The 12,500-nt window shown below is 43.2% G+C and overlaps 1 protein-coding gene across 3 annotated transcripts in view; it reads left to right on the forward strand.

The window, feature by feature from the left end:
- raver2 (ribonucleoprotein, PTB-binding 2) overlaps positions 1 to 12,500 on the forward strand; it is a gene marked incomplete at its 5' end in the record, with an annotated part of 76,333 nt that overhangs the window by 41,789 nt on the left and 22,044 nt on the right. For all 3 annotated transcript variants that reach the window (XM_080833371.1, XM_080833369.1, XM_080833370.1), the window contains one exon: positions 8,736 to 8,927. In XM_080833371.1, the coding sequence (XP_080689497.1) occupies positions 8,736 to 8,927 (192 nt within the window). The remainder of the gene's footprint in view (positions 1 to 8,735; positions 8,928 to 12,500) is intronic.

The following is a 12,500-nucleotide window of genomic DNA, read 5'->3' on the forward strand; positions in this document are numbered from 1 at the left end:
GGCTAGAAAGAGAGAGGGCTAGAGAGAGAGATGGCTAGGACACTTACAGCAGGGAGCTGAGGTGTGTTAAATTGCTCCTGTTCTCTCTGTGAGGTTCAGGTGATTCACTCCCTCCACTCTTTTGTCTCGTAATGGATTTTGGCAGACAGAGTGCACAGCTAGAGGAAAATGACACATCTCTTTACCAGCAGGCAGACATTTACTGGCCGGGCGGGACCCACTGCATTTAGCCCCTAGAAGCATCCACAGCAGTCACTGCATTTAGCCCCTAGAAGCATCCACAGCAGTCACTGCATTTAGCCCCTTTAAGCATCCACAGCAGTCACTGCATTTAGCCCCTAGAAGCATCCACAGCAGTCAGTGGAGCTGAGACGATCTGGATAAGTGAGAGCACGAGTCATTGAGAGCTTTCACACCGGAGAGAGTAAAATGAGGTTTTAACTCCCTGAGGAAGTAGATGGGGATGTCTAGGAAACACTGAGATGGAGAGCTGTGCAAAGCACTGACCTCAGACTCAGGTCAAGCCTGCATGCGCTCACCAGCAATTAACGCGGGTGTTCCCCTGCGTCGGGCTCGTGTGTGTGGACACAATGCTGAACGCTGCATTAGGAACCTGCTGAGCGAAGCAGGCAGCCTGCGTGTCGCCACCCCGAACAATTAGAAGCTACTTAACCCTGTCCTCCAGAGGCCCGCAGCGCTGTGGCCCCCAGGGGCCCCGAGACATGCTGAACACACAGGAGATCACACAAAAGTGCTTCACTGGCAGTCCAACAGACAGAGGAGAGGCCAAGGACTTCAGTCCGATACAGACCTCACTGGTCCGAGGCCAAAGGCAGATTATACACTAGACAACAACCTTCCTGAGAAGCATGATTGCATAATAATATTTTGTATCATTTGTGGTAACTGTCATTGCCTGAAAGCCTTGATGTTGGCTTTTGAAGGCCATGTAGTCTTATGTACCTTCAATGTACCTCTCTCTCTTTCTTTAACTTTCCCCTCTCTCATATCTCCATCCCTCTTTGCTTCTGTCTCTCTTTCGTCATCTGTCCGTATCTCTCTGGGTCTGTGTTTTCATGCTTCTCTCTGATCAGACGTGGTGAGGTGCTTTGAAAGTGGAGCTGGAGGTAGAGTCAGCTCCCTCCCTCACTGTCCTTCACTAGCCTGCTGCTGGGGTCTCAGTCTCCCTGGAGGCCACATCACAGCAATGGTGCGGACACACACACATACGCACAAACACACACACACACGCGCACACGTACACGCACGCACACGCACACACGCACACGCACACACACACACACACACACACACACACACACACACACACACACACACACACACACACACACAGGACAAGAGGAGGGGAAAAAACGGCACATCTGTGTGTGTGTGTGTGTGTGTGTGTGAGAGAGAGAGGGTTAGATCTCACACCCTGAAACACTTTTGATTTTCCTTTGAGGCTTCACTCAGAATGACACTTCACTGTGCTACTGTGAAACAGTGGTTGGTAATTGTGCTGGGATTCAGAGTGTGTGTACTTACGTAATGTGTTATGATGTGATTACGTGTTGGAGAGTATTTGCACAACAACAACACATAGCTCCCATGGGATTATTTCCTATCCTTGATCCTGTCATTTTCACCAGCCGCAGAAGGAATTGCAGATAAATAAATAAATGCTTGATTCATTTCCTGGAGGCACAGTTCATGGATGCTGGCTGTTTTTAGCTGTGAGGCACAGGAGTGTGCTTAGTAGCGGCAGGCCTGGAAGACTTAATGACATTGAATCCTCCCTTGACTACTAGCAAAGTATGTGCTGCTATTTTCACAGTTGTTATGAGGGGAGAATTGTGACAGAGGATGTGTGGATCTAAAGGGTTCCTCTTTGATGCAGAGACATAGACTGAATGGAGGTCATACAAGTTGGGACTTTTGATTACCAGGAACCGTTTTACTTGTTGTCCAGGGCCGCATTAAACAGCTTAAAGGTGGCGTGTAAGCAAGTTCCAAGCTTTCTCTCCTGCCTTATGCAATTATAACAATATTAAGCAGTGAATATTGTTCTCATAAAATGTAATAGTCCATAAAAGCTGCGCTTTTTATTTCCTACCTCTGAAGGCTGAATAGGCCAGTTTGATCAGCTAATCAGGCCACATTCACCCAGCCTCACAAGGCCGGAAATGCAGATTGAGTCAGAAAGTGTTAAATGTACTCGTAAAGCATGTTTCTGACACATGTTTGTATCTGTGTGTGTGGTTGTGTATGTGTGATCGGATGTGTGTGTTTGTAAGCGGTGTTGTCACACACTCAATGGGGGCTCCACTAGTGCTGAACGTCTTTGGGACCCACAGGACGGCTTTTCCGGAGCGAGTGGAAGTGTTGGAACACACGGCATAGGGGGTCACAGAACATACAGAACATGGGTGTGGAGGGGGGGGGGGGGGGCAGCTAGGTTCTCCTTCTAAAACTACAGATGCATTTCGTTAATGGCTCTAACTTCAGCGACATGAACAGCAAACTACAGATGCATTTCATTAATGGCTCTAACTCCAGCGACATGAACAGCACAGACATTCAAACATGGTAGCAGCTCATCTAAAATCATCTCTCCCATCCCTAGGGGACGCATATACCGATTAAACACACGGCCCCGTTGGTCTGTAAATGGCTGTGGATGAGGGTGTCTGTTAAGAGCTCAAATGTGCTGTAATGTAATCTAACCATTAGCACTGCTGATGAATGCCTGCTGATGTAATGGCCGCCCCCTACTAGCAGTCACAAGGTGACACACAGAACGGGTGTGATCTAAGTGGCAACAGTACTAACCCCGCGTGCGATCAAAGAGGCAGTGAATACACACGCGTGTGTTATGAGCGCTTACACGGATGCTCATGATCGTTATCCCAGCGGCCTATAACTTGTGCTGGATATGAGAAGTGATGGCAAAACCCATTTGTGTGGGGATAATTAGTTCTGAGTGACTGACTCCGCTGCTCAAAGTGATTAATAAACACACGCCTGGCCTGTCGTACATTTCAGTTTATGTGTGCTGTACATGCCATTGGTGACAAGAAGAATGCTAATTATACATGTATTCAAGCATTGTTTGATCATTTATTTGGTCCGGGTAGCGTTCATTCAGTAATGACTAAATAGATGTCATTGTGGAGAGTAAATTGTGCCTCACAATCATACATATCACAAACATCCAGAGCAGCCTACTGAGGCGCTGTAACGTGTTTATTATATTTGAAGGGTTGAATTGGTCTGTATGTTTATATGTACGTGATATTCTTAAGTACAGGATGCATTTCCGCAAAAAATGCGAATGTGATTGCGCTGCAGCAGAACACAGTCGGTGCATACCATAGCCTATGATATTACGTGCATGCCATCACATCACAGCCCTACAAAAGAAAGGTTTGGCTTTTTGACTCCTGTTGGATGAGCAATCAATTTCATTTAACAAGGCGCAGGGCAGCCATCCTCTAACACCAATGACCCACTGTCACACACACACACACACTCTGCTATTAAAATATGAATCAGTCAATGTTCCAAATGAGTTGACAGTCTCCCTTCATTGTGTGCGATACAGTTTACTGAGATCTAGAAATAATTTGACCACTTCGTTCCTCTGAAGCACATCGGTTTTCTTTGCCTTCTGTCCATAGCAGGAGATGGCAATCAAGACTATTTCCATTAGTGGTACCTCAGTGGTGAAATTACCTACATAGTGCTATCAAGTGCTAGCTAGAGAGTATCAAGTGTTGGAAGACTCAACTCTTTAGAACGTATCTGGCTTTCTAATGTATTTGTTATAAGCCCTGCAATTTTTTATATTATTAAAGTTATTATTATTGATCATTTTAGATCTGATATATCTCTTAATCTATACATTTTATGTATGTATGAGGGTTATCTGTTGGTGTATGCTTGTGAATTCTGTTAAAGTATGTGTGCACATGTGGTTAAAGACGGATGGTACTATTTAAGGCAAACTGCAGCACAGCAGAGTTGGTAGTGACACACATAACAAAGCCACCTGCCTTTGCTTTCTCAATGGTTCTGTCATAGTATAATCGCTGCACACTTTTTGCAGTTGGATGATGCATGTATCCTGACCACGTTATATTCTAAGATTATCAGCTGTTGCATGCGTTTGTGTTTACAGGAGTCACGGCTTGTCCCACATGTCACCCATAACAGCCATGCAGAGCGTGTTCATTCATTTATACGGGGGTAGTTGAATGTTTATGCAGTTGCCTATTTTAAACATTTCACAGACATGTTGGCTCTATTGGAGTTATTGGCAAGGTTTTCTGCAGATGTATTTATGTGTGGGTTCATGAGACAACAGCCAACTTATGTACGATCGCAAGCTCACAACAAAACATGAAGTCAAACGCAATTTTCTAAGCCTGCAGTTGGTTGAATGTTTACAGTGACAGAAACTGCCGGTGTTGTACCCGATTCAGCACCCCCGTCAGAATATGCACCCCCTTGACGCACCACTCGCAGTTCGCCTAAACAAACGCAGGGAAAAATACTATACTACGATTTCATTATTTGTGAAAGAGATGGAAGAGAAGAACACAAGTGATTACAGTCTTTAGAACTGTTCTAAAGAGTACAAACAACCGATGTTTTTCTATGCACCCCCTTGACGCACCACTCGCTTGATCGGAAAGGAAAGCAGTTCGCCTAAATAAACGCATGGAAAAATACTATAGCCTACTACGATTTCATTATTTGTGAAAGAGATGGAAGAGAAGAACACAAGTGATTACAGTCTTTAGAACTGTTCTAAAGAGTACAAACAACCGATGTTTTTCTTCCAAAAGCCTCGGATAATAGCGAACGCAAAAGAACACCTTTTTGTTCTGTGGAAATATATAGCCTACCCCAGCCATGACTACAAAATGAATTAATGTAATTTTGAATGAGCAAGTTGAATGAATTTGACACGGTGTTTCACAAGACTAAATAACGAAATGCAGTTTAGTATCTAACAGGAAGTGCAAATAAGCAGAAAGTGCAGAATATGTGCATATGAATGGCAGTGGTATATACATAATGAGATAGTATAAGATACAGTATGATACAGTACTCTGTTTACTCATACTAGTCCCATGTCTGTACTCTGAAAAGCATTTGATGATCGGATCAACAGAATTCTTTTAAAGGGGGGGGGGGTGCATATCACGACAGGCCTATTTTCACACCAGTCAGAATAAGCACCCCCCTGTTCAATTCTACTAGGAAGGTGTCACATGCATGAAACTCACTGTGCTTACTCATACTAGTCCCATGTATGTACTCTGAAAAGCATTTGATGATCGGATCAACAGAATTATTTTAAAGGAGGGGGTGCATATCACGACAGGCCTATTTTCACACCAGTCAGAATAAGCACCCCCTGTTCAATTCTACTAGGAAGGTGTCACATGCATGAAACTCACTGTGCTTACTCATACTAGTCCCATGTATGTACTCTGAAAAGCATTTGATGATCGGATCAACAGAATTATTTTAAAGGAGGGGGTGCATATCACGACAGGCCTATTTTCACACCAGTCAGAATAAGCACCCCCTGTTCAATTCTACTAGGAAGGTGTCACATGCATGAAACTCACTGTGCTTACTCATACTAGTCCCTTGGCTGTACTCTGAAAAGCATTTGATGTTGGAGTCAACAGAATTATTTTAAGGGGGGTGCTTATTCTGACCGGTGTGAAAATAGGCCTGTCGTGATATGCACCCCCCCCCTTTAAAAGAATTATGTTGACCCCAACATCAAATGCTTTTCAGAGTACAGACATGGGACTAGTATGAGTAGGCAGAGTGAGTTTCATGCATGTGCCACCTTCCTAGCAGAATTGAACAGGGGGTGCTTATTCTGCATGGTATGAAATTGGCCTGTCGTGATATGCACACCCCCCCCCCCCCCCCCCCCCCCTTTAAAAGAATTCTGTTGATCCGATCATCAAATGCTTTTCAGAGTACAGACATGGGACTAGTATGAGTAAGCAGAGTACAGTATCATACTGTATCTTATACTATCCTAGTATATACCACTGCCATTCATATGCACATATTCTGCACTTTCTGCTTATTTGCACTTCCTGTTAGATCCTACACTGCATTTCGTTATTTAGTCTTGTGAAACACCGTGTCAAATACATTCAACTTGCTAATTAAAAATTACATTAATTCATTTTGAAGTCATGGCTTGGGTAGGCTATATATTTCCACAGAACAAAAAGGTGTTCTTTTGCGTTCGCTATTATCCGAGGTTTTTGAAAGAAAAACATCGGTTGTTTGTACTCTTAGAACAGTTCTAAAGACTGTAATCACTTGTGTTCTTCTCTTCCATCTCTTTCACAAATAATGAAATCGTAGTATAGTATTTTTCCATGCGTTTATTTAGGCGAACTGCTTTCCTTTCCGATCAAGCGAGTGGTGCGTCAAGGGTTGCATAGAAAAACATCGGTTGTTTGTACTCTTTAGAACAGTTCTAAAGACTGTAATCACTTGTGTTCTTCTCTTCGATCTCTTTCACAAATAATGAAATCGTAGTATAGTATTTTCCCCTGTGTTTGTTTAGGCAAGCGAGTGGTGCGTCAAGGGGGTGCATATTCTGACGGGGGTGCTGAATCGGGTACAACACCGGCCTTTCAGAAATGTATGAAATCACACATAGCCTAGTTAATGCGCTCTGTGGTGAAGTTGTAATGTTAATAACTCAAATTAAAGAGAATACACTTAACAACACAGCTTAGATTAGATTCACGTCAAATACAAAAGTAGTACACAGAGTTATCTGTTTCAATGGGTCAATAGCTCAGCTAATGTTAGTTTACAGTGCTGATTCAGTGTTTGTTAGTTACCTTAGCTAAATCTTATCACTCAAATGAAAAAAGGTCGTCATTGAAGTTTGTTAGGCTGGCTCAGGATGAAGGGAATTCAGTGTGTGGATGTGCTGTGTGGAGTATGACACAATGGGCCCTATCTTGCCGATCAGAAACGCAAGTAGGACGGCGCCAAGCGCAAGTAGCTGTGTGGGCGGCTCTATGGCGCAGTTGCTATTTTAACGGCGGAAAAAACACACTTGCGTCCAGCGCAAGTGTCAAAAGGGTTGGTCCAAAGGAGGTTACTCAGCCATAGGTGTGGTTTGGGCGTAATATGCAATAAACCAATCGGAGCGTCATTTCACATTCCCTTTAAGAGCGAGAAGCGCATAGTCCATAGCGGCTTGTTATTTTGATGGCGGAATTACCTGGTGGAAGACCGGAGAAGTTCACAGCCGAGGAGACCGACGTGAGATTTACACCAATTTTTTGGCAAGCCATATATAATTACAAGGAAAATAAAGTATTTACCACTTGAGGAAATCATTGTGAAATCCATATCCAAGATATTTTAAAAATAAGCATACATGTAGCCTACACATTGACCCAAATGATTCAGGTTAATTGAAGCTGCGTGACATTTGATTTATTGCATGGCTTTGTAAAAAGCCGGAAGATAGATATATATGAGGATGCGAGAAACCCTCCAAAAGTAAGCAAAGTCAAGCAAGCATGTCAAGATATTGCCGTGATTGTTTCTGCAACGGGGCACCCGAAAACGTTGCCGAAAACGCTATAATGACGTCCGGAGACGTGGGACATCCAAGCTGGAAGGTAACACACGTTCTCGTGCCTTCACGGGAGGTGGATCTGCCTCGACCCAGGATCTGACGGCAGCAGAGGACATCGCCACGTCTACCCTCACGCCTGAGAGCGTGCAGGGATTTGGGGGCATGGAAATCGGCACCCAAGCCAGTGCACCAGCTGACCAAACCCAAGGTACATAAATAAAGTCCACATACACAGAGATGAGTTTACAAGATTTATAATAATACTGGCATTAAATAAATGCAACAAAGCCATACAATAAATCAAATGTCACGCAGCTTCAATTAACCTGAATCATTTGGGTCAATTGTGTACGCTAGATGTATGCCTAGTTTTTAAATGTCTTGGATACGGATATCACAATGATTTCCTCATGTGGTAAATACTTTATTTTCCTTGTAATTATATGGCTTGCCAAACAATTGGTGTAAATCTCTCGTGAAGACGACAGAAGTAAAGTGTAGCCTACAGGTCCTATACTGTGCGGGCAAGCACATGCGCCCTTAAAATAGCGTTCTGAATACGCGTTACAGACTTTAGACATTGCGCCTCACATTAGACCAGCTTTTTTTTGGTCAATGGCGCACGGCGCACGGCGTTTTTTTTGAAACTGCAAAATACCACTTGCGCCAGAGAAACGCCTTCTCTGTTCCGCCCCCGCCCATGTCGACGCAAGTTCATTTCGAAGCGCGCCTCTGGAGGGAAAATCGCGCTGTGCGCCGGGTGCAAGATAGGAATGATACATGCGTCGGTGACAATGTCAATTGCGCTGGGTGCAAGATAGGGCCCAATGTGTGTACATTAGTGTGTGTGTGTGTGTGTGTGTGTGTGTGTGTGTGTGTCTGTGTGTACCAGCTGGATCATGTCATGTGGGAGGTCCAGTATGTGGTTTTACTTTGGAATATGGTTCAAAATGTGTATAATTGTGTGTTAGAGAGAGAGAGAGAACAGGTTTAGGGTTGACCTGAGAACCTGACACAAAGTGTGTGATTAAGTGTGTGTGTGTCTGAATGTTGCAGCTGGTATATAAATGTGTGTGTGTATGTGTTCCAGCTGGCTCAGGATGAGGGGAGTCCGGTGCGTGGCTTTGCCGTGGTGGAGTATGAGTCGGCGGAGCAGGCAGAGAGTGTGATGCTGGAGATGGACCGACACCTGATCCAGGGTCAGGAGATCCGCCTCTCCCTCTGCTGCCCCGGGACCTCAGGACGCAGCACACTGGCAGCACTCATCGCAGCTCAGGGAGTGGTGAGGAAACACACGCACACGCACACACACACACACACACACACACACACACACGGGCACACACCCAAACACGCTAACACGCACACACACACTCACACACACACATGCACACACACACTCACACACACACATGCACACACATGCACACACACACACACACACACACACACACACACACACACACACAAAAACACAAAAACACACATTATTATTTGACCTATACAGACAAACAATTGCACATACATTTGTACTTATACTGGCACATGCATGACACAGTTTACCTACCAACACACAGGTGTATACTGTCATACAGTACTTAGTGTCATGCTCAGTAACCCTTTTGGTAACACACACACACACACACACTCAAACACACTCAAACACACTCACACACAAATAAATTCACAAAACTATCTCAGTGATATGCCAATTCCTACACATTTAGTCATTTAGCAGACGCCTTTATCCAAAGCGACTTACAAGGATGTATACACAAATGACAAATCAATTTACAGTTTTTGAACACAGACACAGACACACACACACACACACACACACACACACACACACAGCACAGACAAATACATACACTCCCACTACACAGTCAGTCAGTGATGTTGACAAGTTAATTACAGTGTTCAATGTGTGGCCCACTGAACACAGCGAGCAGTGCTGCTTTTACTAACGTCCAACAAGGCACACACAGACAGACACACGAACACACACACACACACACACACACACACACACACACACACACACACACACACACACACTGGCACAGACACAGACACCTGAGTTCCTTATCTCTTCCAATTTCAATGTATTGGTCTCCTCCAGATCAGTCAGATGGAGACACTTGCTTCCAGTCAATGCCTCTAATTGTGTTTATTGACCCGACCATCCTTTTCAAAGTGCCCATTAGAAGAGAGCCATGGGTCTGATAGCTGCAGCTCGGATGAGTGTTTGTAGGTGTGCGTGTGTTTGTGTGTTTGTTTTTGCGTGTGTGTGTTTGTGCGTGTGCGTTTGGGTGTGTGTTTGTGTCAGTGCTCATTTTGGCAGCTATTTTAAATGTAGTCTTAGTCTTTAGACGAAAATGCATATTAGTTTTAGTCACATTTAGTCATTTTTATCTTTCTTAGTTTTAGTCTGCTTTTCGTTGATGAAAACTTGATGGAAAAAATTTTAGTCTAGTTTTAGTCACATTTAAAAGTCCATCCTATAGCCACATTAAAGCTTGCAGTACTTAAATTGTGGATACAATAAGTCTCTAAGATACAGATCTCCTAGTATACTGTATGCCAACAGCTGAATTCCAATTAATTCAATGTTAATAATCATTTTAAGGCAATACTTAATTAACAGTATTATTATTAAAATATAAAAGAATATCAAGTCTAGATTTTAAAGACTCAAATGATGTGATAGCACAATACAACTACTGTACCTACCTGGCCTTAGAGTTAAAGCAGCACAACGGATCAATAGCATTTCGCTAACGATATGCTAGCAGCTAAAACTAACAAAATCTCTTGAAATGCGCTGACTTTGACATTATGACAAACTAGTTACTCAACAACTGTCCTTACACAGTCAAACATCAAGCAAGTGCAACACAAGACAAAGCAAGACAGCAAATAAGCTACTTACTAGTTCGGCAGACAGTAGAAAGTCGGGCGGCCACAGGCAAAACTACAGGACGAAGTTATATGCCTATGGACCCTGGTATGGCAATGGCACGGAGGCGATTCTCCATATTAAAAGTCATTGTAGCGCCCCAATTTTTTTCAGGCTGTTATTTTAAGGTTAAACTGCTTATCCTAACCCTAATCCTGAAGTATAATTGTTGCATTGTGTTACTTTAAATCAACCACATATCCTCCATTTGAATTGCTGTGCAATCTGATAACCAACAGATTTAGCTAGACGGATAGTTTTGACAGTTGAAAGTGGTGCCAATGATAATAACAATTGCCCAAATAGACAAGGATAAGTAAACCAATCACATATTCATTTATTTTTTCTTGATTAATGTCATGCGTTGCAGTCCATTCTGCAATGAGTTTACATAGCTAGCTTTCGATAGCTATGATACGTCATCGTTAGCTTACGTTAGCTAGCTAACAGTTTTGTAGATGTAGATCATTTGTCAAGGCTAACGGGAAGGTTTCAAATAAAAATGACTAGCTAGCTATCCAAGCTGACACAACCTTTACACTCGACTCGACTGCCCCTTTGAAGTTCACTTAACGTTGGCTAATATATTCTAATAATTAGTTAACATTAGCTGATTTTCAGTTACTAGCTAATTTACCGTGGCATAAATGGGCAGGGCTGTAAGCTTTCAGGTGCCTCTTGTTGTGTTCTTCCCACCTATTTTGAAGCCACATGTTTTTTCTTCCGTTAATGCGGTGCATTGTGTTTTATTTTCTGTCAAGTAATAATTAAAAAGTGTCCAGATATCTATTCTTCTTTTTCTTCCAGTACCGAGTGCTTGAACTTGAGGCATATAAAGTTTGTAATGACGTCACAATGTCTGAGTATATCAGGGAGTGGAGGGATACAGGACCGGGCAACATTCAACCAACGATGCAAGTTTAGAAAAAAATATTGTGACATATTTTTTTAATTTTCAAAGATCTGTTTTCGTCACGTCTTAGTCTCGTCTTAGTCAAGGGAAAAAGGTTGTTAACGCATATTTTTCGTCATAGTTTCTTAAACGAAATGAACACTGGTCTCTGTGTCAGTGTTGCCAACTTTTCTGTGAGGAAAGTAGCTGTTAGCTCACCGAAAGTCGTCAGAAGTAGCTAGATGACGTAATCAATTAAGTTGCATAATATGCAAATAAGCTACGCATGCACACAATATGCAATTCTAAGCGCTGTATCACTTATATTTTTCCCGCAAATACAAAGTTCTAATATTTTGCTGTTATTTAGTCAGACTGGCCGTGCAGGCGCTGTGTGAGTCGAGAGGAGACCATGACAGCCCCTTGCTGTTCTCAGCTCTCGTGAGATCAGTTGTAACGGGAACTGCAGAACAGGATATGTGAAATGGTTTTTCAGTGCTTTGTCAACACAATAATCCTACAAATGACAAAAAAAGAGTCGCTAGATTTGTCGCTAGTCGCTTTTTGCTATTAAAGTCGCCAATGGGGTCTGAAAAGTCGCCAGATAAAGAGACGAAGTCACGTGTATGTGTGTGTCTGAGTGTGGTGTGTGTGAGTGTGGGGTGTGTGCTATTGGTTGGCTGGTAAGAAAGGACCTGCAGGCTCTGAGTACAGCAAACATGTCAGCAGTAGTATGAGGAAGACAGTAACGACCTGGAGAGATCTCCTCTTTTCATGCTCTCATTGTATGCACTCTTTCCCTTCCTCTCCTCTCTTGTCTTCTCTTCTCCTTTTCTTTTCTCTCTTTTCAGCTCTACTCCTCTGTGTCCAAGTCTTATCTTTTCCTCTCTTCTTTTAGCTGTACTCCTCTCAGGAAATGCACACACGCGCGCGCACACACACACACACACACACACACACACACACACACATACACACACACACACACACACACACACGCACAC

This window comes from Sprattus sprattus, assembly GCF_963457725.1.
Source record: "Sprattus sprattus genome assembly, chromosome: 2".
Lineage (NCBI taxonomy): Eukaryota > Metazoa > Chordata > Actinopteri > Clupeiformes > Clupeidae > Sprattus > Sprattus sprattus.